Source organism: Fundulus heteroclitus, chromosome 9, assembly GCF_011125445.2.
Source record: "Fundulus heteroclitus isolate FHET01 chromosome 9, MU-UCD_Fhet_4.1, whole genome shotgun sequence".
In the NCBI taxonomy this organism is placed as follows: Eukaryota; Metazoa; Chordata; class Actinopteri; order Cyprinodontiformes; family Fundulidae; genus Fundulus; species Fundulus heteroclitus.
This window is the reverse complement of record NC_046369.1, coordinates 20,384,018-20,410,724: the sequence shown is the minus strand read 5'-3', so window position 1 is coordinate 20,410,724 and position 26,707 is coordinate 20,384,018. Positions and strand designations below refer to the sequence as shown.

Below are 26,707 nucleotides of genomic sequence, written 5' to 3'. Positions count from 1 at the left end.
GGTGTAAGGATCCATCGACAGGACAACTATAGGCCGTGCACAGCACCACTTGCACAAATCTGCCTTTTAATGGAGGAGTAGCAAAATGCGAATACTTTCAAGGGAAGGGATATTAACATTTTGCAACCCGCTGTACAGTTGTAAAGCTGCAGTTTACGAAATGCACATTAAAAGGCAATGCAGCTTTAAAAAAAAAAGACAAAAAAAAGAAACAGCACCGCCATTAACGTTGCCAATTGTACCGATAATAACGACACAAAGAGCTTCCCTGTGAACCTCTCTGTGCGTTTTCTGTTGAGTGAGCCTATAGAAATTTACCACATTAGACAGACAACATAGTTCCAGAAGTGTGATGGAAGGATAATCCCCCCCCCCCCCCCAAACCCCAACACACACATACAAGTCACACACTCCTTGCAGACACACCCCCAAAGCACTGGCGCCAAATCCCCCCCTCTCACCCCTCCACCCACCCCTTACTGACCTCTAATTATGTCATGCGAAAAAGCTGTGTCCCATTGAAAGGCTCTCCTAATCAAACCCAATTAATTCTGCTATTTTCCCTTATTATCCTGCGCGAGGAACGCGTCTTTCTATTAAGACTGTTAACTCCAGCCGTGGTCCTCTCAGATCTACGGGAGGGCAGGAGCAAAAATAATACTCTGCACAATTAATCAATTAGTCTTTGTCGTCTCCCATCTTCCTGATGAATACAGTAACTGTGTAGGTGAGGCGTGTAGTGTCATTTGCAATTCCACCCAAAAATATGTTTTCGCAGGCGCCTTGATTTCTAGTTGGGTTTTTATTTTATTTTTATTTTTTTTCACAGAAAACAACCAAACTTTCCTTTTTTGCATTGTTGGGGACCCCGCCATCAATGAGCTTTTGGAGTAATTTTTAGATGCTGGCCCACTCCTCCAGGGTCCAGCCTTCTTCCATGTTTTCTCCATCTGTTGATATTGACCATCACTGTGGTTTACTTAAGTACCAAAGCTTTAGAAATGGCTTTGTAACCCTTTACAGACTGATAGATGGTCATGGATGGTCATTTTGTTCCTCATCTGTTTATGACTTTAGTCAGATCAGGAGACAACATGTCGCGTTTGAGTCATTTAGCCTACTTCATGTTGTCGTAAAGGTTGTATTTCAGTGATTTCTTGATTCTATAAGTCTGAGAGTAATCAGGCCTGGATGTGGGTAGTAAAGCTGGCAGCTTTTCTGGTTGAGACCATTGGGCCAGGATGGTTCGGATTGGAGGGAAGGGACTAAATACTGTCAACAGCACAAAAAACAGTCATATTAAAAAAGAAATAAATGTTGCAGAATAAGTTCAACTTTCTTCATGCTCTGCTCAACCTTATCGTAAATAAAACTGAAAGAAACTGCATCAGTGTTTTTAAAAAAATTATTTCCTAAGTATGTGTTTTTTAATTATATGTATCCTTGCTTTGAGGCCATTTTCCCCACGCTCTGCTAAATATTATTCAAAACAAGACTGTATTTTCAAGATCTGCTGTCAAGGCAGAATTGCTAGGTGTCAATTAAAGTATCTCTACTAAACAAACTTATGTCAACAGAAGAAATAGCTGCTTCCTTGAAATCCCAAGTGTAACATTTAACAAACAAACAAACAATTATTGTATGTCTTTACTGCACACCCAGAGAGAGATTTTTTTTATTTTTTTGGATTTTATCAACCCCAGGGATCATATTTAGCTTTTTATTTTAATATCAGTGAGGGTTGTCCAAAGTCAACGTGGATGAATGGGCTATTCTTCATAACAAACCTGACTTTTACCCATAAATACTCAACGGTTTGTGACTATTTGTCCCCGGGAATGATTGAAATGTGCTTGGCTCAGAACAACAAAGTGCAATCCCGGAGAATAATGCCCTCTCTGCTGGCTTTTTATTTTTTCCATTACTATTCACTGACGTAAGTGTTTAATTCTCGTTTCAATTAAATGTTGAAAATCTGTCCAAAATAAGGATTTTGCACTGCAAAAACAGAACTAAAAATAAGTAAATTGTTCTTGAAATTAGTGTATTTATACTTTATTTGAGCAGGTAAATAAAATAATCTGCCAATGGAATAAGATTTTTGCACTTAAAATAGGAAGAACTCATCTCCATCACCTTATTTCAAGTGCAGTATATGTAATTATGTTATTTTAGGGGTCAAAATACTCATTCCATTGGCAGATAATCTTATTTACCTGCTCAAATCAAGGACAAATGCACTAATTTCGAGAAAACATTACTTATTTTTAGTTCTGTTTTTGCAGTGTGGAGATTTTTGTCAGATTTGTCCACAGAATCTTTAAGACGGACCAATTTTCAAATTCAAAATAATCTTCACTATACATCATTATATTGCCATATTGATCATTTGTACAATCTGGTTTTCCGTTTATGGACTGATAAACTCTCATGTTCAGGAATGTTTTTGCACGTCTTTCCAGCTCTTACGTCAGTAACCAGTTGTATGCCTTTATTTATAGCAAACAGCACGTGTGTAACCCACACCTTTAATCTCATCATCTCATCAGCTGGGTTTACCTGTTCTCGTATTTTAAGGGCACATGAGGACTCGATGGCCGAATGGACACATCTGACTCCCAAGTTGCTTTCGAAGAAGCCGTAATCTCGCAAGTACTCTTACCTCTGCCAGTCTGTCACTTGAGGTCATGAGTGGTGCTAATGTTTTATCAGTCAAGTCAGGCCGTGTCTGTCTCCTCATTTGACTTAAATGATGACTGTGTCACAACTTCTGCAAAGTCACAACAGAACCCTTGTTCTCACTAAAAAGGTTTTGCACCTGAATGCAAACAAATTGAAACATTTAACAAGTTAAAAACCTTTGTTTTTTTATATATATGTCTAAAAACAGACTGATGTTGCTATGTGTTTAGCTGCATCATGCACAGGGAAGATTACAAACTGAGCTCCTGTATTTCACCATCATGTCCTGTTGTCGTGAGATTTATTGCTCAGAATCCATTAATATGCAGAAAATATGCAAAGTTTTTCACATTGTGTGAAAAATCTCAAATTCAGTAATTGATTAATGTAAATCTGTTATAATGTGATGCTCAAAAGACATACTGGATGCACAGAGTTGAAACAGCAACACAGCCCATGACATTGTCTTAATACTGCACCCTTCGCATTTATTGGTACCCCTGGTAAAAATGTACAGATATCTATTTTCTGTTTTTTTTTTTTTTTTTTTTTTTTCATAAACAAACCTTCACACTTGCGTGGAGCGAGCTTTGGGTTTTTTATTTTACCCACCTTACTGATAAACTTGGATCCTTCTGGTGTTTGTGGCTGTTCCAGTAGCTTAAACTTTAAAATTATGCTGTGCATTTACATTTTTCTGTGGACATTATCAGATTTATAAAGATGAACAGCTGCCTCACTTGAATAACACTTTCTCTTCTCCGTTTTAATGAGTGGCAAAGTGAAATAGATCTCTGCGTTATATCTTATTTATACCCGAAGGAAATAAGAAGCGTAATTGATACTTAGAAGTCCCTGGACACTCTGATCAATTTAAAAAAGCAGTTTAAATTAAAAATCCTTAAGTTACATTGAGGAGCTTTCTGTATGGAGTTTGCATGTCCTTTCTGTGTATGCATGGGTCCTCTCCAGGTACTCCGGCTTCCTCCCACCATCCAAAGACAGGCATGATTGGTTATTATAAATTATCCTTAGGTCTGACTTCTTTTTTTTCCTGAGTGTTTTGTGTACACAGTCATGTGTCTCTGTTTGCTCTGGGATGTGATAGATTGCTGATTTGTGTACCCAGCATGTATTAAGCTTGTACAGAAAATGGATAAACAGATGCTTTTTTTTTTGTTATTGTGGGCTTTATTTTCCACAGAGAACCAATGTACTACAATTGAAGGATGGATTTAAAAAAAAAAAATTCTGTTTATAGGTCACTAAATTCCAATAAAATGCTGATTTATTTATTTATATTAAGACAGCAGACACTGTATTTAATAAAATATATGTAACTCTTCATCAGTAGTTTTTTTTTCCCAGGCTGTTCTTTGTGCCAGTAACTCCTGCTCACATATTTACCACATGTGCTGGCGCTGATTATAGCCTCAAAGCAGCCCTGGCTGAGTACTGCCAAGCGGACAAATAGTTAGAAAGTTTCCGCCTGGACCCAGGTTGACTCGGCCCAGCCTGGGTACTAATCCCAGGAGCTGTCAGAAGACCCCACTCTGAACTCATCCTGTGGTACAGGAAAATGCTCTAATTGGGGGATTTTCTACATCATTAACCCTGATGAGCACCCTCCCTTCTTCTCTCTTCCTCTCCTCTGTGTCTCTTTTTCTTACAGTCCCACACTTTTCTTAACTATGTCTCCGTTTAAAAAATTCTCTTCTTCTACTAACATTGTAGTCTTGGTTTTATTGTCTCGTGTGGAAACTGTAATTTCCCCCATCTAATCTCTTTGATATGAAAACTAGAAATACTATGAGAATCACCTTGTGAAATAAGAAGGGGATACTGCAGTGCCTTGTAGTGAGGACAACTAATAGTTGTTCTGTCAACAAATCCTCCCACCTGAGCAGTGGGTTTCTGCAGCCCCTCCAAGCCTACCATTGACCTCTCCTTAGCTGCCCTGTCAGTGTAGATGGATGTCCATGCCTTGCTAGGGTAGCAGTTGTGCCGTATACATTTATTATTTATGTTTATTTTAGCTGTTGAAACTGCTTTTTTCCCTACTTAATTGTGTTTCTTTGTGTTTGTCCATCAAATAAAATCTCCAAAACATACACTGAAGTTTGTCTGAAAAGGTTTTCAAGGGGAAAGAATACATTTGCACTCTGAGTTTTTTTTAGTATAATATCCAAATAATTTCTGGAGATTTCCAACTGGGCTCGTTTTCTAGTTTAGATTTTTTATTTTTTTCCTCTTTCTTCAGTAATAAACTGAAGAAAGTTTTGTGGATCCCATGTGGCCAGATCTAACTTTCACATCAAAACAACATCTCTCTGTGTTTGTACCATCAATTAGTTTAATGTCAGAGAGTCAAATATTAGTTCTTGAGAAAACAAATTGTAAATGTACTCATATTTTTAATTAGGATGTACCTCTTCTAAAATTGTTGTAAACATTTACTCAAGCAGTTCATAGCTGTTTACAGTCAGGGGAAATGGACTTTAGAGCTCATTTAAAGGAGCAAAAAGCAAAATGTTTATATTTTAGATAGAAATAAATAAAAAAATAATGATGTGAAGAACTAAATGTAAATTTTCAGATGGATGACGTCACCGAAGGTGGGTAGTAGCTAGTTACACTTACTCAGTTACTTGAGTAACTTTTTTGAACAAAACATACTTTTACTGCACTGTACTTCTTACTTTTACTTGAGTAAATATCATGAAGAAGTACAAAAATGCACCAGAGAGACACATCTACAGATTATATTAAGGTGAGAGTTCTTGTTTGTACACGAGCTTTGTTGTTTTAATGGTATTTTCTCTCTGCTGAGCTTATTGTGCCGTTTACAGGTCAAGTAACCATACAGTAGATGGTAGATATTGTTATTGGAAGTACTTTGCTCTGTCCTAACTTGCTTGTATATACATTAACTGTTTGATTTCATAACTTTTATGTTGAAAAACATTGTTTAGAAAAGTGTTTCATCTGCTTGAATTTGTTACTTTGTAATTTTTATTGTTTGTACATTTTTTATGTTAGTCGTTAAAATACCACAGTTTGAAAATCATTTAATTTTTTTTTGCCTGATTGTTTACATAATTTTTAAATATTAAATCAATTGTTAGAAATATTCACTCATTGCTTGAATTGCCATCTGATCAAATACGTTTTTACTCTCATTTGAGTAATTTCTTGGTTGGGTGCTTTTTACTTTGACTTGAGTAAAAACATGTTGAAGTAGTGCTACTCTTACTTGAGTAAAGTTTCTGGCTACTCCACCCACCTCCGGACGTCACACCGCAACTCTCTGCTATGTTCTCCATTTTCTTGTCCACATTAGCCGGGCTGGACCGTGTTCACATGTGCACAGCTGCCACTCAGGGCTCAGCCCCTCCCTGCCCTAAAATACCACCGTCAGAGCAGCTCAGTGTTGGAGCAACATGGCGGAGAGCCTCCCCAGCAGATCAAAAGGTTCTCCTGCTAACGGCATAATAAAGTTATAAAACATTTACTTCTTCACTGTAAGAGATTAAAAGATTACAGAGACTGCACTGCATAATCGGTTGCCATGGAAATTACAGATAAACGGACTCCGGAAGCCAGAGTCTGACATACTTGGATTGGACAGAATGACTGTTTAGGGAAAAATGTGCAAGGACACATCTGCATATCATACTGTAGTATGATCTTCTCCACCAATGAGATGAACAGAACACTGATATACTTTTACACGCCCCTGAAAGGGTGGACACAATGTTTCCTATTTAATGTCTGTGTGAGAGAACAAACAGGGTTCTCAGGTACCGGTTGCGTTGTGTTGTTATAAGAACCCAGTACTGAAACTGTAAACATCCCTCTGCCTTTTAGATCAAATATGGTAAAATATAGTTACGGTTTGAAGAGTCTTTTTTTTTTATTATTACTACAGAATTCTATAATAGAAACACCACATTACCAGATAAAAGAACCAGGGGCGACCGTGAACAGGTCAGTTTTTTTTAACACTCCAAAAGGTGAGGCTGTTTTGCTGTGTTTTTGTCCTTTACAAATATACACATAGAAGGCGAAGCATGAGAAGGAAAAGGTGGGGCTGTGCTTTGTTTTGGTCTACAGACTGTGCTCAAGCACCACCTAGTGATGAAATATTGCTTATTGCTCCTTTAAGAAGGTTTTATTTAAATTTTAATACTGTCAGAAAAACTGTCGTTTTAAACAACATTACAATACTTGACTTTGGAAAGTGCCTTGAGATGACATGTTTCATGAATTGGCACTATATGAATAAAATTAAACTGAATTGAATTGAATTACAATACATGAAAAATCTAGCGTCTCCAAGGTGCCGAGCTGCCATTTTGGCGGTCAGAAGTTGACAGCATTGACCACCATCTAATCACTTTACGACATGTCAAAAATCATGCAAACTTTGCACCCGCTGGCTCATCCATATGTTGCTCAAAGTTAGAGTCCATTCAGAGCTCCATCTGTCCAGGAAAGTGATTCAGACTCTGCCAAGCGCTGGTGAGTGCGGCGCCACCGGTCCCCTCTGTGAACATGTGCAGCAGCGGCTCAGCCTGCCGGCAGACCTGCCTGCCCAGGGGCAATTAAAGAGCCTGGGCCCTGTGGTCGGAGCCCCCCCCCCCCCTGGGGTGCCCTGATTGATTGGAGTCTCATCTTCCTAATAGGCTGGCCCCCTGCCACAAAACCACAGAACAGCACTGTGTGCAACGGGAGGGGCCGAGGAATAAAAGGGCCCTTACATGACAGAAAGAGACGAGGAACACAAGCGTTTAGCTGAAAAGAAAGAATGTATGTCAGATGATAACGATTATACTGTAGTAATCTTGGATTGCTCTTAAATCCCAGCGAGGTGTGTGGGAAGGACTGGTGAGGGGGGGTCAACATGAAAGCTCTTCAGTGAGAAAGTGCAGATGAACGTTTCTATCAAACTAGATTTTTATTGTTCTTTCAAGAATGTGAACATTGATGGTCCAGACAAAATCAACTGGGAATAAAACAATAAAACTATAACTGTTACAATATCTTTTACAAGTTCACATAGAAAAAACCCCCACTTTACTAAAACCAATTCTAGTGCAATTTATTGAAACGCTATCTACACTTTGGCTTGTTCTTGGTCCAAACATCACATTTTTGTTGCATCCTAAAGAAACCTTTTAATGTGCAAAGGTAATCCTCAGTTTCTGCAAAAAAAACAAAAAAAAAAAACAAAAAAAAAAACATCACTAACCAAATGACACAAAAGAATTACGTGAGAACTAAAAACGAGCAGCAGATTCAAAAACTATTTTCCCTCTCTGAGCAGTATGAAAAGTAAATTTAACCAAAGAAAATACCTAAGGATTGTAATTATATCTGTTTGCAGTCATGATAAAATGAAATATTACAACAACACAGGATGCAATGACGGAAAAACAAAGGGATGTCCGAGTTTGCACTGTAAGATAATGGTTTTGCGCTCCCTCTTTTTTCCGTTATCAAGTCAAATCAAACGAGGTTCTACCTGTACGTGTTCAAGTTTGTGGGATGCAGGAACGTCTCGTAATTTGAAGCTGATCTTTCCTGTTTCGTATTGATTTTTTACAACCGACCTTCTCTACCTACAAGACAATTAGCGCCCGAAGCCGTAACAGATGGTAAAACACTGATTCTGTGTCCCTAATGACTGCAGCCTACAATCCATGCTTCTTCTCGTTTGATCAACAGGGGGAGAGAGAGAAAAAAAAAAAAAGAAACTTCCATAACAAAATGGGCCTATGTTGTCCAGCCGGAGACCGTTTCTCCCCCTTCGGTTTCAGACAAAGAGGATACACTTGGATCAATTGTGCCAAACAAAGACCAAACTATGCGGGGTGACGCATCACCCAGGACTCTTTCTGCTGCGCTGCACGTACACTCAGCCAACCAGCACTGAGCTGCCAACAGGTTTTCCCCTCGAACTGCCACTCAAGCAAAAAAGAGGGAGTCATTTTGCTGGATACTCTTGTCTGGTTCAACCCTCCCTTTGTTATTTAAAGCAGAATGGCAGAAAATAATCAGGATTGGTTTTGGTATGTCCCAAAAAGAATATCTGCAGGTATGTAGAGCTATAAATGTCCTCTTTGTCCCCATCCTCTGGTGACGTCACAGTATCTGAGCTATGGGCTTTAACACCTACCACATTTATGTTATACGTGTTAAGCTAGTGCCTTGGTGACGTATCAATCCCACTTTCCACATTTTGTTGGGAGAAGAAAAAAACAATGTCCTTGTATTTTACAAGGGTTTCATGTGATAGAGCGACGCAAAGCGGCAAATAAATATGAAGCGGCAGGATGGTGACGCATGCTTTTCCAACCTTTTCTACAGTTAAATGTGAAAAGTGTGGCTCACATTTGTATTAAACCCCGTTTATTCTGATGCCCCTGAATATAATCTGGTACGAATCAGAAAATAAGCGATCCATGTCCGTCTGTGTGCAATCCCATCTCAGTTTCTCTACGAAAGCCTCGTGGGCTTGAAGGCAAAGGAATACAACAGACTGGCCATGGGGGAAAAGCTAGTGGCCACGGTAACACTGGAGGGGCTGCAGAGATCTACAGCTCGGGTGGAAGAATCTGTCGACGGGACAACCTGTAGTCTCGCACGACACAAGTCTGGCCTTTATGGAAGAGTTGCAGTAAGAAACGCATCGTTAGTCCGCCTGCAGTTTGACACAAGCCTTGTAAGAGGCAAAGCAAACGTCTAGAAGCTGAACTCTTTGGTCTACATATGCGAAACATTATGTGAGGCGAAAACTGACACTGCACATTACGCCGAGCACAGCCGAGTTGGTACCTGAAGGCAGCCTCATACTGTGGGGATGTCTTATTTTAGCAGGGGCAGGGAGGCTGGTCAGAGGAAACGTGTTAGAGGCTGCAAAAAAAAATTAAGAATGGGGCACAGGTTCATCCTCCAACATGACAACTTTCAATATAAAGCCAGAACCTCTGTGGAAGGGTTCAGATCAAAGAATATTTTCATGCTAGAAAGGCCTAGTCAAAGTCCACACCTAAACCCCATTCAAAATCTGTGTCTGGTAACGATTTATGTTGCTAGATACTTTCTATCTGATCTGAGTTTGAGCTAATTTGAAAAGAAGAGCGGGGGAGGGAAGTGGAAAACTAGTGGAGACATACCCCAAAAGACTTGCAGCGCTAATAGTTTTGACTTAAAAAGGCTGAATACAATTGTAAGCCATGCATCTTATTTATTTTGTGTGTAAAAAAAAATAAATTAAACCCTGTATCATGTCCTTCAACTTCACAATAGTGTGAATACCTTTGAAAAATACCTCAGTACGGTCATGAAGATTGTCTGGGAGTTTAAAATAGTGTTTAATTTAAAAAAGAAAAGTGAATTCCAGCAGTTTAGTAGTTTCTTGGGTGCGAGGTGCGATGCTCCTAGGAGGAATATGACCCACTGTAATTGCTGCACCCAAGGCACAAAACGTCAACAAAATGAAAGGACAACAGATGACCAAATATGCAACCTCACAGTGGCTTTACTTTTGTGTCTTGGAGATGAGAACAAAAAGTTTAGAAAAATTAAAACAAAGTACCAAAAATGTGTTTTTTTCTTTTTCAGTTTTCACAGCTCAGTTTCACTTTCATTCTGTGGGAGAGCAGGCATGACAGGTGCTTTCCTTGCCTCCTTCTCCCCAGGATTGTCACTGACATGGACTGTCAAATGCTAGTCACATGGGTTGCCAGGTCTTGTCCATAGACTGGATGTGTTCCTTGGCTTTCATCCTCAGAGCGGCGATGCTCGAGCTGCGCTGGTCTACATCCTCCAGGGGGAACTTATCAGAGTATGGCGCTGAACACTGGTAAGGTGGGGGAGCCATGCTCTGCATCCCCTGACCCGTGGCGGGATGAGGATGAGAGTGCGGGTGAGGCGCGTGGGATGCGCTGTTGAGGAATCCGTGGCTGGAGTAGCTGGGCTGAAGGGCCTGAGCTGGACCCATGAAGCCTGGGATGCACTGGACGGGCGTGGCGCTGGACAGCGGGGAGGTCAGCCAGGGATCCAACGGGAGGGAGTTGGTGATCTGACCCATGCCGGTGTGAACCGGAGCCGGACGATTGAAGGAGAGCATGGGCGAGTCGTGAAGCTTCATCGTACTGGCGTCCATTTTTTCCTGCCGACGCCATTTAGCTCTGCGGTTCTGAAACCAGACCTAGAAGAGACAGAGTTGTTTATAGTCAACAGATTATTGCGACAACGTTGCTAAAATCACCAAAGACTCAGTGGGAAAGCGTCATCCGCTCGCATCCTTAAAGTGTAAGACCACAATCCAAGTTTCCACACCTATAGATAGATTTTGTTTATTGTTAGAAATCACTGCATGTTTTAATAGACGTTTTGATAAACAATAAAGTTTTAACTGAATAAATGAAACAGACCAGGCCTACAGCAAGAATAAACTATAGTGCCCTGTTTTAAATCATAAAACTAATCCTATTATTGGACAAAGATATGCATTTACAGCATGCATTTCTTATTGATGAAACTCTGCAAATGTCAATCTGTCTGGAAGCGTAACAAAGCCATGTCTACGGCTTCAGGACTCGAGTGAAATACAGGACTCGAGTGAAATACACCAATCTGTGGCCAGGTTGGTTTTGAAAACCTTTCCCCCTCTTTATATATATTAAGTAATATAATTTCTGTCATTTGCTTAGGTTACTTTTTTGGGTGTTTAAATGTTTACAACGATCTGAAACATTTAATGCAACATAAAGAGGACTAGCAGAAGAAATCTGGAATTTGGGGGGAAATACTTATTCATGTTTGGGGTTCACTTATTAAAATTTATTTTAAAAGCTTTCCTGACAGTCAAAATTATCGGAATATAAAAACAATAAAACTTTTTATCCAAAAAAAGGCACCTGGTGGACTAAAGTTAAGCTCAAATCTGCGTGTTTCTGTGCTCAGAGTAGAAATAAACGCAGGTCGAGCTGCACGTCTCACCTGGACGCGGACTTCCGGGAGGTTCACCTTCATGGCCAGCTCCTCCCGGCTGTAGACGTCTGGGTAGTGGGACTTCTCGAAGGCACGCTCCAGCTCGTGCAGCTGGTAGGTGGTGAAGGTGGTGCGGTTGCGTCTGTGCTTCTTCTTGGGTTGGTCGTCCTTGCACGGCTCCGGAGACTTGCCTTCGTCGCTCTCCGCGTTCTTACTGAGCTCTCCCAGCTCTTCGTCGCTCTTGTTCGCGTACAAGACGGCATCTGCCCAGGTTAGAAGAAACGCGATTGAGACATTACGTTCACTTTGTCCGTGATGTGTTTTTTTTTTTTTTTTTTTGGAGTAATCGAAACACTCCCGAGGAAATCAATCAAAGAGACAAAAGGCAGAGGCACAGTCCTGTTCTCATGCAAAAGCTGTAATGTCAACTTTCCAGCAGAGTGGACATTTACTTGACAAGTCCAACAATAGACTACTGTAGGTCAGCGAAGCAAGCAGTGGCCTGAACCTCAGTGGACCTTAAAAACATTCCTAATCGGATTTGGAAAAGTTGTTCCCTGCCTTTATCTTCTCTAGAGGTAAACTGTTGTTGAAGGGCATTTTAGGGATACTTTACTCTTTTGTTTCGTTCATGCTCAATTATTTATTGCATCATGGTGCATTAAAAGCAAACAGAAATCAGCTACTATGTTGACAGGTGATATCAGGCACCACGAGGCTCTTCCTGTAATCCTTCCCCTACAGTACGGATCATTTCTTAACCTGCCTCTATGCCCTTCTTCCTCGCTTTCATCAGTTTACATCACCCTCAACAACCTGGGAAACAGTGAAGTCCACAGGATGGTGAGTAGTGGGCTGTCGGGCGAATTAGATTAGCCAGTAAGTAATTCAATTAAAGAAAATACAGAGACGGTGATCCCCCCCCCCCTCCCAATCAGATCAGTTGCTCTTGTGAAGCGGCGACCAACGAGGAGTCGGTGTCTGCCAGGACTGGACCCGGTTCAAGGGCTGTACGGCGTTCAGCTCAGGCTGGATAAGATGTCAGTCACGGAAAGGACATCAACTCAACTCGCTTGCATAAGAAGTCCGTGTTTAGTGTCGCAGCAGAGAATAGTAACATTTTGGCGGCCTCTGCTTCGCAAGGTAAACCGTTTGCCCGAAGATGTGAGGCTTACTGTATAAGTGGCATGCTACACCAGACAAAACAATGAGATTACAATAAATAAATAAGTACATGAAATTACCACACTGAAATTTATGTAGCTAAAATTATGCATATTATATCAATAAGTAATATAATATAATATAATATAATATAATATAATATAATATAATATAATATAATATAATATAATATAATATAATAAAGAAGTGTCTGTGAGTGTTACCTATAGGTCCCAAAACTTCCATACTCACTTACAATAAAGCAATATATCAACAATTATTTAACTTTGCCCAAGAATAAGACCTCCTGATGAAATCATATATATATATATATATATATATATATATACAGTGTTGTATAGTAACGGAGTAAAAATACTTCACTACTGTACTTAAGTATATTTTGGAGTACTTTATACTTTTCTCGAGTATAACATTTTTGATAACTTCTGAACTTAATTGCATACTTTTACTTCAATACATTTTCAATGTTTGCTTTAGTTACTCGTTACAAAAAGAGTAACTAAACCATGTTCTTAGTATACACCCCCTGGTCTAAATTTTGCCTGCACTTGGTTGTGTACAATTTTAAAGTGCATAGCACTGACCTTACTTGAAGAAGGAAAACTGAAAGCTTACAAAAAGGTTGTATTTTCTATTTAAACTTGGTCTAAATTTCTCCTGCACTTGGTTGTTTATGTTATTTTAAGTGAATTTGACTTTCTAAGTTTACCAAAATCTAAAAAATGTCATTCAAACTGCATTTGCTTTGTTTTACTTTTTACTTATACTTTTTATTAAATTACTTGAGTACATCTATTTTTACAGTAATTTTCATACTTAAGTACAAGACATTTCAGATACTTTAAGACTTTTACTCCAGTAACATTTCAGTCAGTGACTTGGACTTTTACCAAAGTCATATTTTAGAGAGGTACTTATACTTTTACTTGACTCTGAGATTTCAGTACTTTATACAACACTGTATATATATTCTTCAATAATTATGTTTTCTGGTGAATTTACCTTCATGATTAAATCTGTGAACCTGCAGCCCCAGGTGATATTGCTCAGTGTAAGTTTATTTTCTTCACATTTTCAGTAACACTGTGGCGTTATAAAAAAAATGTTGGATGGAGTAATTTTATGCAGCACAGGTGTTACTTGGGGTTAAGAGGTAAGTAATCTGCTTTGGAACACAATGTCATCTTATATTCTGAGTTTCGATAAAACAACAGGCTGCGTAAGACTCCTAACGGAGGGTTAGTTTTTTTGTTAATGCGATGTATTGATGAGGATAAAAGACAGGTCGCCGTGGTCCTTTGCGCTGACAAACAGGAGCAGCAGCAGAGCCAAAGCAGGATTTGGGGGGGTTAATTTATCCACCTCTCATTAAGGAGCCATGACAAAGGCTAGGAGCTGACAAAGGCAGAGGTCAGGTCTGGTTCAGTGACCAGCTCTTGGTCTGTCAGCCCATCACAGCCACTGGTCTGAAGCCTCCCCACTGTTTCTCGGCCAGGACAACATCTCCACGCTGAGAGCAGGGGGCGAAGTGACACCAAACAGTGGAAAGAAAAAAGAAAAGCAGAGCTCATTCAGGAGGATCTGGACCAGCTTCACAGAAAACGTAGACATAAAGGGAGTGATGTCACTCCTGTTGATGCATGTCAACTTCACACAAAAAATAAAGCAACTAATAATCTCTCTGATGAAGGGGACTCTGTCTGAGATAACGGCGTTATTCCCGTGCTTTTTTTTTTTTTTTTGCTTTTTTTTTTTTTTTCCGCCAACCAACCACCTGCCTGATCCGGCATGTGAAAATAGCTTCAGATTAAAAACGTGGCAAATTTGATTCTGAGGCTGAACGATGACAATAACACCCGAATGAACTACTGTACAATCTAATCTGCAGAGAAGAGAAGATTAGGGAGGAATTCCACAAGGAGATGGGGATGGGATTGGTCTTGGGGACATAAACCCTCGCTACACCATCTTGTGCTGCGATTTATCTGCTCGGTTCAGTCAAACCAAACAGAATCTACATCATGTAACACGGGCTACATTTTCAATTAGAAATGTTAATTTGACGCCCGTGGAGATTAGTGCTTGTGGATATAATGCAGATTTTATCTGGTATTTTTTTATTTTACAGTCCCCACGTTTGTGGAACAGCTTGAAATGTTAACGTTGTTTGCTTGAATGCTGGTTTATTCTGGGTGTTCATTCAGACCGTGAAGCTTGTGATAAAACGTCTGTATAATTTTAGGGTCAAATGGTTTGAAGATTTTCTCGTTTGGACAGAACTTCATGTTGTAGAATCAGCGCTGAAAATCAATTTCCCCCAGAAAATCTCCCAAAAAAAAAAAAAAAAACTGAACTTTACAATCAATATCATAGACCTTCTAAAATGCTTTTAGCAATAAATAAATTAAAAAAAATCTGATATTATATATAAAAACATGAGTCCAGAGTAATTGATTCGCGCTGCTCAGCATAATGAAAGTGTTCCAGATGTTTGCCTCTACTCACCCTGGTACTGCTGCTGCTGCTGCTGTGTGCTGCCGTTTCTCACAGAGGAGAGGTGTCCGCTGTAGGACGGGTGAGACAAGATCTCCTGCTGCTTCACGTGTTCTCCCAGCCCGTCTAAGCCCATCTTCTGGGGACCCGTGGGCCCCGCGGGACTTAGCAAGGGGCCCTGGTCTTTATTGAAGCCCAGGATGACATCGATGCTGTGGACGCGGCCCCCGACCGCGCCGCCTCCGCCTTTCCCCATCTCGTGGTAGTTGCTGGGCGAGAGGCAGCTGTCGTCCACCATGCTCATGGTATCCAGGGATAAATGCATCCGAACGTCTGGGGCAGTCACCTGGACGGGAGGGGAGAAGGAGACCGGAGGAGGTCACAGCCCAGCTAACACGTACATGTGGGCCTCCGCATGAGTTTTGCGCAGTCTGGTTTGGGCCTGGCCTCACAATTGGCTCCAGATCAGGACCCATATGAGATGACTGAATATGACCCACATCTGCAAAGTCACTTGGGTAATGTACGTAGGACTCGGCTAAGTCTCACGTAGAGTGAAGGTAACTCAGTTAAAGCTCATTTGGGTCCAGCGTTTCACTCAAAGTTTCCCCTCATATGCCTAATGCAATTAATTTAAGATCCCAGAAGCAAACATTGGCTAAGAAACCTCCGGTTTTACGCTTAATGGCTCTCTCTTCAGCTCATTCAAAATCATGAACCAGAATATTATCTTCAGATGCCAAATCCAGTACTTAGACTGAGGAGCGCATTGTCGGACGTGACATTCAGTACTTTTAACCTTTTTCTGGTATAGTTTGCACCCACAGCCATGTATGAAGGCTAAAAAGTACCACAGTGTCATCGGATTATTTTAGATTAGATTAGTTACAATAAATAACTAGAAACAAATACAATACTATCCCCATACATTTAAATCAACATGTCATCAATAAATACTTAAGCTGTTTGCAAAAGCACTCACAGCAATTTTGACAACTCATCAAACTGCACCGAGCAGCAGAAAACACACCTTGGACCTATTTTGTCTGTGGGCCTTAGTGGGGGGGGGGGGGGGGGGGGGGGGGGGCACAGCTCTGCTGAAGACAATCAGTATAAAGTGGACTCAGGGTGCAGGTTAACCAATCATTTGACAGCTCCATTCAACGAGCCAGAGTAACAGCTTAGATCGCTCTTAATGAAGTTAATCAGTGCTCTTATAACTTCATGTAATTGAAAAAATAAAATGCCATAAAATATTTTTATTGTTATCCGAACATGTGTTCGTTAAATAATTGGCATATTTACAAAATGACAGATGGGTTATACATGTTGTGTCCAATTTTATTTGGATTATGACGTATTTTATCACATTTTTTACAATACTTTTCGAATAAACAGTTATTATTAAAATCATTTATTTTGAAACTCGAGGTAATTTTAAAGCAATGCTGCAGTGTTCATGAATATTCATTTATATAGCCCTGCTAAGTTTTATCTAATCCTTTTTCAGCTATGTTCCCAAAAAAGCCAAACAATTGGGTTTATAATTTTTTAAACAAACGAGCCACAGTCTTAGGTCGATTTTCATGTTCTTCTACATAGTTCTCACATAGATGGATAAAACTTTAAAAAAAACAAAACTAAAAGAGTCAGCAAGGTCAGTATTGAGAGACTACACCTCAGATGTGTTTCAAACCTTCAAGCTATGAAGGAACAGGCAGATGTTATCACTTTGAGTTTGTGCCTACCTGTTAGAAGGAAAAAAAACGATGACTTGCTGAAGCTGCTGATGCCGGCGCTCCACCTGCTCCTCTCAGCCTTCAACTTTACTTTGCCCAAATCACTTTTTTTTTTTTTTTGGCTCCTCCTGCAGCTTCTCTCAGTCCAGCCTGGTGACTGCTGTGCGTTCCTCTACGCGGCTCACCCGGTGTGCCATGAACGGATCCGGACAGGAGCTCTTCTATAAAGGTCCGACCTATAGGAGCCGGTGTGTTCAGCAGCTGAGCTCAGAGCAGCATCCACCCCAGATCGGAGAGCAGAGTGGGAGAGGAGTGAGACCGGGAGGGAGAGGTGGACAAAGCTGAGGAGGCGTAGGAGGTGAAACGAAAGGATTAGGACGGGCTTGTTTATTGCAATCCTTGCTCTCTAAGAGTGATTGGCAGCGGTTCTCTGCTCAACTAAGTGCTTTAAATGTCCACTAGAACATTACACTAACACTCACACTGAGGCCAGCCCGATGGAAGTCCTTTACTCATATAATTTTATGGTTTTGGAGGCAAAACAGTTATTATGTTTTCACAAAGCACACCCATCCTTTGTGAGACCGGATGAATTAAAGGAAATAACGAAACAATTAGGATGTCAGGAAGCAGCTGCAAAGAAATAAACATGTTTTATTCGAGTACTTTAAAACCTTGACTTTGATAGTTTTTATAATCACATGTGATCTACCTTATTAATCAAATGCAAAACAAAAGTGTGACCAAAATTCTGCTTCAACATTCTCTAAAATAAAAATTTAATCATACAGTCATTTAGGAAGTTTAAAAATGCATTGTTCACAATGATTGGCAATTGTTGGCATTATTACTGATAAAGATGGATAAAAAACAAACAACATGCTTATCTTTTATTGCAGTGACATAGTTTTAAACAAGACGTCGTTGAAAAAAAGTTAATTTCAGCACTTTTATTCAGTAAGAAATAGTACATTTTAACAAATTGAACAATTCCTATAATATCATTGTTACATAATCAGTTTTTTTTTATGTATGCTGTACTTAAAGTGTCAAGAGGCACGTTTGATAAGTAAATAGGGTCTTCTTGTTTCCTGTCGTGTAAGTTTGACATGACAAAGAGCTCAGTTTCATTTAGCCACTCCTCAAAATGAGAAAGACATGAGAACATGTGCCATTTAAGTAAGCCATATGTGTGTTGATCTTTATTTTTCAGTAAAAAATAAGGAAAGTAGCCCCTCCCCTAAATGTACCCGTATCTACTGTGGGGGTATCGATGAAAAAGATTATAAAACACAAATGTCATAGATTATGCTGGATGTGGGTTAAAAGTTTATTTTTGACACCAAAAAACAAAGTAGGCAGGATGGAAAATCCCAAGACTCATTGTTAGATTTTAACAGAGCTTTTTGGCAAAGTGGAGGAACATAGGTGGAGGATGATGTATTGGTTTTATTTGGTAAATAAAGCACAATGATCACCGTGACATCTTCTATGTGTTTTTATGTTAGTGAAACATCATCATACCAGAAAGTTGCACAGCCTCAAAGATCCATCCATCCATCCTGGTGCCTACCTCCAACAGTCTGGCAAACAAAAAAATTAGTCAGTTGCAATTAGGCAGTTGTTCAGGTAATTATCTGATGTCAGAGAAATACAAAGTATGAATATCTATAATATGTACAGAAAATCTCCCCTTTCACACATTTAAAACACAGCATTGCAATCATAAAACAATTAGCAAACCGCACCGTGTTCGAGGGAAAAATTACAATAAGTTCATGAAAATATAGGCTAAAATAATTATAATTATTACATTCAGATTGAATTTGCCTAACTTCAACTGCAGCTACTGACTGCAGGTCGCACTATTTAGTCTATTTTGCAGTTAAATGAATGACTTCACTAAGCAGCACGGCATTAAACCTTTTGTAAGGCGTGACGTAAGCGTGTTGCTTACGGTGGAGATGGAAAACAGCACCTCTGTAACCCTGCAAGGATCAACTGCATAAAGAAAACCAAGAGATAGGTGACACACAATATTTCCACAAGTGTGGATCAAGGGGCTTTAAAAGAATGTCAGACTGCATGCCCACAAGGCTTTTAACTGTGCGCATTGTGGAAAACGTTTCTAAAAGTATATCTGATTGGAAAAGGGAAGACAAAGTTTTCCTTTGTTGCTTCTGGCTACGTCGGGTATCAAGTTTAGGAAATATATTTATTAAAAGAACTTCTTCTCTTGAGATAAGGGTCAGCACAGATCCTGGCCGTCGTGTCTCTCGGTTAATAAATTGGTTGCACAACCAGGTCGTTCTTGATTCAATGAAAAGGTATCGGCTTCCAGATGGCACGAGGTTAAACAGCTTACAGGCTGGATGAGAGTGATCTCTCACGATAGTCAGGGATTCCCTGTCCCCCCCCCTTCAAAACAGCCTCCAAGTAGGGGAGGTAGATCCAAAGGACCCTCTAGATACCGTAAAGTACCACAGACATTTTGCCGGCCGCAGCCGCAAATCAGCTCAGCATGCTGATATTTGGATAGTGAAATGAAACTGGGGAAGACGAAGAAAGCCAAAAGGGGCCAAAGTAATTCATGCAACTCCAGGAGGACAGACCTGCACAGCCCACGTTTAAACCAGAGACTCCTTCCTCCTTTAAAAGTAAAGTTGTTCTTGCTTTCAAACTAACCAATTGCTCATTGACTTTAAAGTCGACTTCACCGTGAACTTGATCTGAATGGAACAGCTTATTTTGTGTGAGCTACAACCTTCAGGGGAGGACAACCAAAAGCTCATACCAGAGAGCACAAGCTACATCTACCACGATACAGGAAGTCATTCCAAATAAAATATTTAGCTAATGTGTAAAAAAATATTCAATCAAGTTAAACCTCTTTTCGCTTGTGGCTCCACATCTTTTTCATTTAAGGTTAATTCACGCTCCCATTTTTCTTTCTTTCTCTCACTTAATGTTCGCCCCAACCTCCCTAACGGGGGGCAAATCGTCAACCCAAGTTGATCGGAGACTTTCTGTCACACAAATACTAACTTGAGCCAAAACTTACTCGCCAACGTGTACAAACTTTCGCACACAGCGCACTCGCACAGAGGCAGGTGCAACCTCACAATTGCATGCAAACGCAAGGTGCGAGCAGCTGGTACAACAGTTCTCTGTGGTGTTTGGTGCTGCTGAAGCTCTGATAAAGACCGCTTCAACATATATATATATATATATATATATATATATATATATATATATATATATATATATATATACACATATATATATAATGTAGGGTATCATACAACCTTTAACTGCATTTACCATTGGGGGGGGGGGGGATTTGTCATTTATACAGAGCAAATGTGCCAATGACACTACGAGGCAACCAGACCTGCCACAGTTTTTTGTTCAAGCTGCAGAACACAATGCTTAAAAATACATCAAAATAAACACGTAACAGCTGTAAAAGCCAGAACAAAACGTCCTAAAGACCAGCACCCGGGGGGGTTTGGGTGCAAAAAAAAACAAAAATTGGCGAAGCTGCGAAATGGTGAAGACAAGAAATGACCCGTCCCCTTTTGGCAATCTCAGCAACATAAAACACTCGTTCTCAAAAACATAAACTTTGATTTGCGCCGTGCCAGTGGTACATCCATGCTCAGCTTGCTGCTGCTCCGTAGACACAGACCAACAGGGCTAAACATGTAATATCTGTCATCATTGTGAACGTACAGGAACTTTATCAGTGAATTAAAAGTATCTGTCTGGGACAGAAATAGCTCCCAGCTGAAGGTCAGTATAGCGTCACTCTGGCTCTGAACCCTTGACCTTTCCACACGTTTGTCAGTCTGATGAGAGAAATAATTTCAAATAGGTGACACACATATAAAAGTATTCTGCGGCGTGCAAAGATTGACGAATTGCTTACTTTGAAGGTCAGCAGCGTCTGAAGAAAACAGCCATGGAGCTGGAGAGAAGGGAGACTTTCAGACCTCTTTAGTCCTCGCTGCAGGATGCTTTGGCAGGTCAACGCTACATTTACCCCCCCCCCCACCTCACCCCCCCTGGCATGGTTAACAAACCTAAAATCTCTCACCCAAACAGTGGTGGAGCTTTGTGGTTAATTTTAGGCAGCAGATTTTGATAAAGAACACGAGAAGCTCACGCAGAGACAAACAAAAACAGGGATAGAGAAGCCGCTGCAAACAAGCTCCAAAGTCAAATGTTTGGCTACAATTCTTGTAGTCATTAAACTATTGAAATACAACTCAAACACACACACACACACCCTTGTTTACAGTGCAAAGTGAGGACCATTCCTTTACTTCCATAGACTTTCATTCATTTTCAAGCCTTTCTATGCCTAACCTAAACCCCTGGCCCAAAAAAAGGTTTAACTTTATTAGTAAAATGTGCAAAAAATGCTATTGCTCAGCTCCAAGTACAAGAACACACACACACACACACACACACACACACACACACACACACACACACACACACACACACACACACACACACACAAATACTGTCAGTTTTTTATTTAAACTTGACTTAAAAGTCGCTTTTTAAAATATTTTAGCGAAAGCTCAAGAATCAGATGCATCGGTGCATTTTACAACAAAGGTCAAAGGCAGGGATTGAAACATTACAATGCTGATCATAAACCTGACGTTTCACTCCAAAAACCCTTAATTATCCCCTAAGGACTTTAGGAAATAAAGTGATACATAAATGATTCCCATTTAAGCGTCCTACCCCTGATGAAAAAACATAAAAACCTCTGACTCTTCAACAAGCTTGTGGAGTACAATGATGCTCTACCCTCTCATGATTTTCCTGAAAACATTTTTGTCCTCCCAAGCTTTTCCTGATATCTTAATTGAGCATAAATTGGTTAAGCAGGAGCAGTGTAGTTGTCAAGCTGCTTAGTTTTATCAGATGACAAAGTTAAGTCCTGCTGATCCTATTAGAGGTAAAAGCAGCTAACGTGTAAATGCGCAGTGTCAGCTTAGTGGGGAAGGAGGGGAGTATGGGAGGGTAAATTCATGTGACCGTAAGATGTCTGTCATTGACACACACACACACACACACACACACACACACACACACACACACACACACACACACACACACACACACACACACACACACAGTGCCAGCTCTCTCTTCTGATTGGCTCTCACTGGATTTGGTTTTCCACAAACTGTGTAGGCTGTTTTACATGGTAACATCACTAAGATGTTGTGATTAATGGGGACCTTTTTTGGCTTGAAAGTCAACGTCCTTCAACCTGCCTCCTGCAGACTTCTGGGATAAGTTGGTTTAAGTAGAGCTTTTTTTTCAATCTAAATACAACATATATCTCTATATATCTACATAGCTATATAGATATCTACATAGATATATAGGTATATTTCCTAAATCTGCTTCTGTTGCATCAAGTGTGCCTAAAATGCTCCCAGTTGGCCCTGACCTCTCTAAGAGCAGACTTAATTATATTATGTAGACCTTTCTCTGTTTTGCCCCGTTTTCTTATCAAACTGCTTCACAATTTATGGCTCTCAGCTATTTTTCTCTCCTGAGAGGCTTAGGCTGTATAGTTGAAGACTGTGCTACAGGCCCCTTTTTTAGGATAATTGAAAGTTGTCAACAAATGCTCTCGATGCAGAATCACCTCTTCATTGACTCTTAGATTGGGTTTTCAACAACATCATAATGATGAGAAAACTTCTTTAACATTTCTTTTCTGACAGACAGTTGAGCCCCAAATTATTTATAACCTGGCAGATATAGATTTAAAATTATTTTTATTTGGGTTTGTGAATGGTGAAGCTGTAGAGTGGGTGCTTTACATACAGATGCAGGCATGAGGGGCTTGATTCCTCAGCACCTTTGTTGCCTGTCTTGTGTCCATCTCTCTCTGCTCAGCTCTTCTCTAATAACTGAATAAATGCCACAAGTGTCCGAGCATCTTTAGGAAAAGTGGAAAATTATTTGTCTTTATTCAACCAAGAAGCTTCTTTCTGATAGGAAAAGAGACAGGGATCTCTCATAAAAGAGGACAAAACAATCTAAAAGGAGGGTTTGAAATGAAACGATTTCCATTTAAAAAAACACTTGTCGAAAGCATTTTTTTACACACATCTCAATAATTTGTGGAAACCATTTTATTGCATTATAGCAATCAGTCAGACCCCTTTTTTATAAATAATCTCTGACCAGATTTCTGCATGTTTCTACTGGTCCTGATTTATCTTAGGTGATAAGCTGCAGGTCTTTGAGGTTGGAAGGCCTCCTTGCCATCACCCTAATCTTTAGCTCCCTCCACAGATTCTCTGTTAGATTTAAGTCAGGACTCTGACTGGGCCGCCCTAAAACATTAATATTACTTGCAATCACAAGAAACACGTTGGTAAAATTAAGCAAATACTTTAAACCTAAATCTTCCAGCAGCATGAGTGACGTTGTTCTCAGTTGTACATCTTAACAGTGACGTTTGCCTGCCTTCCTATATCTCATCGTTGTATTTGTTATGGTTGATTATCATATGCTAATCAATCACTTGATTGTCTTCTTGCTCTAGAAAATATTTTCAGCATTATTCTTCAATTATCCCAGTTTAAACTCCTCTACGCTACAATAGGAACAATTTGTTAACTTTAACTATGATAGATGTTTAAATCACCACCTTTTGCTTTTGTCTGTAGAAACTGAGAGAGTCCATGAGTCAAAGTAATATTTTAGGATTAATTTAGTTACAAAATGTCCTATAAAACATTTTGTAATAAAATGTTTTATAGGATCTATGTTTCAAGCATAATTAAAAACAGCTACAACTGCTCAGGAATGTATTTCACCTAAAGGTTTCACTGCTGCTGGATTTTCCAGTGCTCCTTGGAGACACGCCCATCTTAATTTAATAAAAACCTCTCAATTTTACATAGTTTGGTGAGATTTTATATTAATTTCAGAGTGTTATCAAGTGTAGACCATGAAAAGAAAGTTATCATCCCAATCACAGCTCCTGCTGCATGTGGAGTGAAAGGGAATATCAATTAAGTTCATTTAGTTCCTCAAGGCTTTGTTCTTGGGTCACATTTATTATTTAAATGGTAGCTATGATTACAGTATAACAACATCTCTTACCACATTTTTCTTCTTCTCTTGCGCTCTGTACTCTTTTCAGGTGTAGAACCAGCCCACTGAAACCCAGAGTGGTGCAACAACTGTCGGCTCCTTTAAATCAGAGCTGAAATAAGTAAATATTACTGCTACATTTCAGTAAAGGCTCAAGCTAATATGATCATTTTATCACTAATTAACTTTACATGTTTTAAATTTGCCTGTGATAGACTGGCGACCTGTCCAGGGTGTACCCCACCTCTCGCCCAATGACAGCTGGAGATAGACAGCAGCACCCCTCACGACCCCACAAGGGATAGACGTGTTAGAAAATGGATGGATGGATGGATGGATGTTTTAAATTTGCATTTCACAGACTGTTTATGTGAAGTCAGAACTTTAATGTATTTCTTCTGCCTCCATAAAGCACTTTGAATCGCCTTGAAAGGCGCTAAACAAAAATACTTGCATTGCATCCTGCAGACAAACAGTCTAAGTTGGGGAAAATCATCAGTCATCAATCAGTCGACAAATTTGTTCGTCATCCAAATTTTTTTCTCAACACATCTACCTAATTATTTGTTACCACCAAGTATTTCAACTGTGCCAGAATCGAAGTCGCAATCATTTTCAGCACCTTTGTCAAACAAGCGCCTCCTCTGTCAGATAGTACTCAAGAAACAGACAGCAGCTCTTAAGCTAATTTTGATAATTTAATTACACCTACCTACCAGTAGGTAAACCTTCACACTGCACTGCATGAGCATATGTAGTCTCATTTGCTGTGTAAACCGATATAATGACTGTCACGCAGAAAAGGGTCAGCTCCTTTTTCTAGCTCTAAAAGTATATTTTTTCCCCAAAAAAAATAAAATAAATATTTTAACCTGCAGTACAAAAACGATTTTACCACCCCCCCAACCTTTTTTTCCACAATAAATAAATATATATATATATATATATATATATATATATATATATATATATATATATATATATATATATATATATATATATATTGTCTATAAAAAGTTTTGTCATCATGATAAGCTATTCTCTAACCTTTATTGTTAGGCTTTATTTTTTGTTAATAGTATCAACATGCAAAAAAAGGTCCAAAACGGCTAATTTGCTTCTTAGATTGTTGCACTACAACCCTTGATAGCATGTTTTAAAGCTGAGCTTCTTTATCCAGCAGAATGAGACATTTCTTATGGTAAAGGTACAAAATACAACACAGTGTTTAAAGACTCCAGTTCATAGCTCTGAAATACAAGATCCCGTCTAGCGAGCTTTTCTTGTTTCCTTTTTGCACATCTTGAAAACATACATGCCAAATTTGTACTAGTGAAATTAAAAAAACTGCCTCTTTGTATTATTTCAGGTGGCGATATTCTGCTTTGGATCCGTTTGCAAACAATCTTCGACAACCTAACCTAACCTAAATTTGAACTCCGGTGAATCTGACCTGCTTACATGCTGCAGGTTTGTCTTGTGTGTCGCACACAGCTCCCTGCTCATTCCCAGCAGACTACACACCTGTTGGACGGCGGCCTGGCTACGAACTGTGGTCACATTAACGACCAATCAGATTCATCCTAGATTACCGTCTTGACCAATAATCTGAGCAAACAGGGCATCACTGGACTAAATTAAATGTTCTGATAGTGAGGGTGAAAAATATGATGTACAGGAAGACTTACAAGGTGAGCTGGCTCTTGTAAGAATGGCGCCCTGGGCGAGCCACTTCTTTTGTTGCCAAACCAATCAAAATGCAGGTAAATCTTTGAGATTTTGGAGGGGGGGGGTAAAATGCAGTGCAATGATGTGCAGCACATAACCGAGTGTCCCTGTTCTCAGCAGCAATTAGGGGTCGCAAACTCAACATATGGAGGTGCTAAATCCCCATTAACTGCTTATTTATAAAGAAAATAGGAAACATTTTGTGCTGCTATAACTTCCCCCATTCCTTTAATGCTGTGCTATGTATGTTGAACATAAACAAATGTATGGTTTATGTTCAACACACAACAGTAAGGATTTTTTCTAAAAAAGACTCGCGGAGGTCTGCAGTTCTCTCTCTTTTGGTTTGTCGCATGAAGTCACGCAGAGAAACAATATGTTGCAGGTGTGCCTCCATTTAGATCAGATGTTACGGATTAATTAACCAGTAATTGCTTAATCAGAAGGTTACGAAGCCATTAGATCATCACCCGGGCTTACCCGGGTGATTAGTTTAAAGTCATAGTAATATTTATGGAGCTAAACATGAGAAGCCTAAGTGATACAGGGAGAAAACAATAGTCATGTATCCTTTTATAGCGTATGTAAACTTCTGGTTTCAACTGTATAAATGAACGTACCCAATAAATTCAAACTTCTCTCATTCTCCCCTCAAAAAAAAAAAAAACAATATAGTTGTTTGCTTTGTGATAACTAAACCCCAGAAAAGGAGTGACAAGAATAAACCATAAAAATAT

The 26,707-nt window shown here is 39.6% G+C and overlaps 1 protein-coding gene across 1 annotated transcript; it reads right to left on the bottom strand.

Moving 5' to 3' along the window:
* Positions 1-10,143: 10,143 nt before the first annotated feature.
* rx1 (retinal homeobox gene 1) lies at positions 10,144-17,450 on the bottom strand. The gene is made up of 4 exons (XM_012877789.3): positions 17,112-17,450; positions 15,376-15,709; positions 11,692-11,945; positions 10,144-10,897 (listed from the first exon to the last, which is right to left on the bottom strand). The coding sequence occupies exons 2-4, from the start codon at positions 15,686-15,688 to the stop codon at positions 10,418-10,420; spliced, it is 1,047 nt and encodes a 348-aa protein (XP_012733243.2). The 5' UTR covers positions 15,689-15,709; positions 17,112-17,450; the 3' UTR covers positions 10,144-10,417.
* Between the last annotated feature and the right edge of the window lie 9,257 nt (positions 17,451-26,707).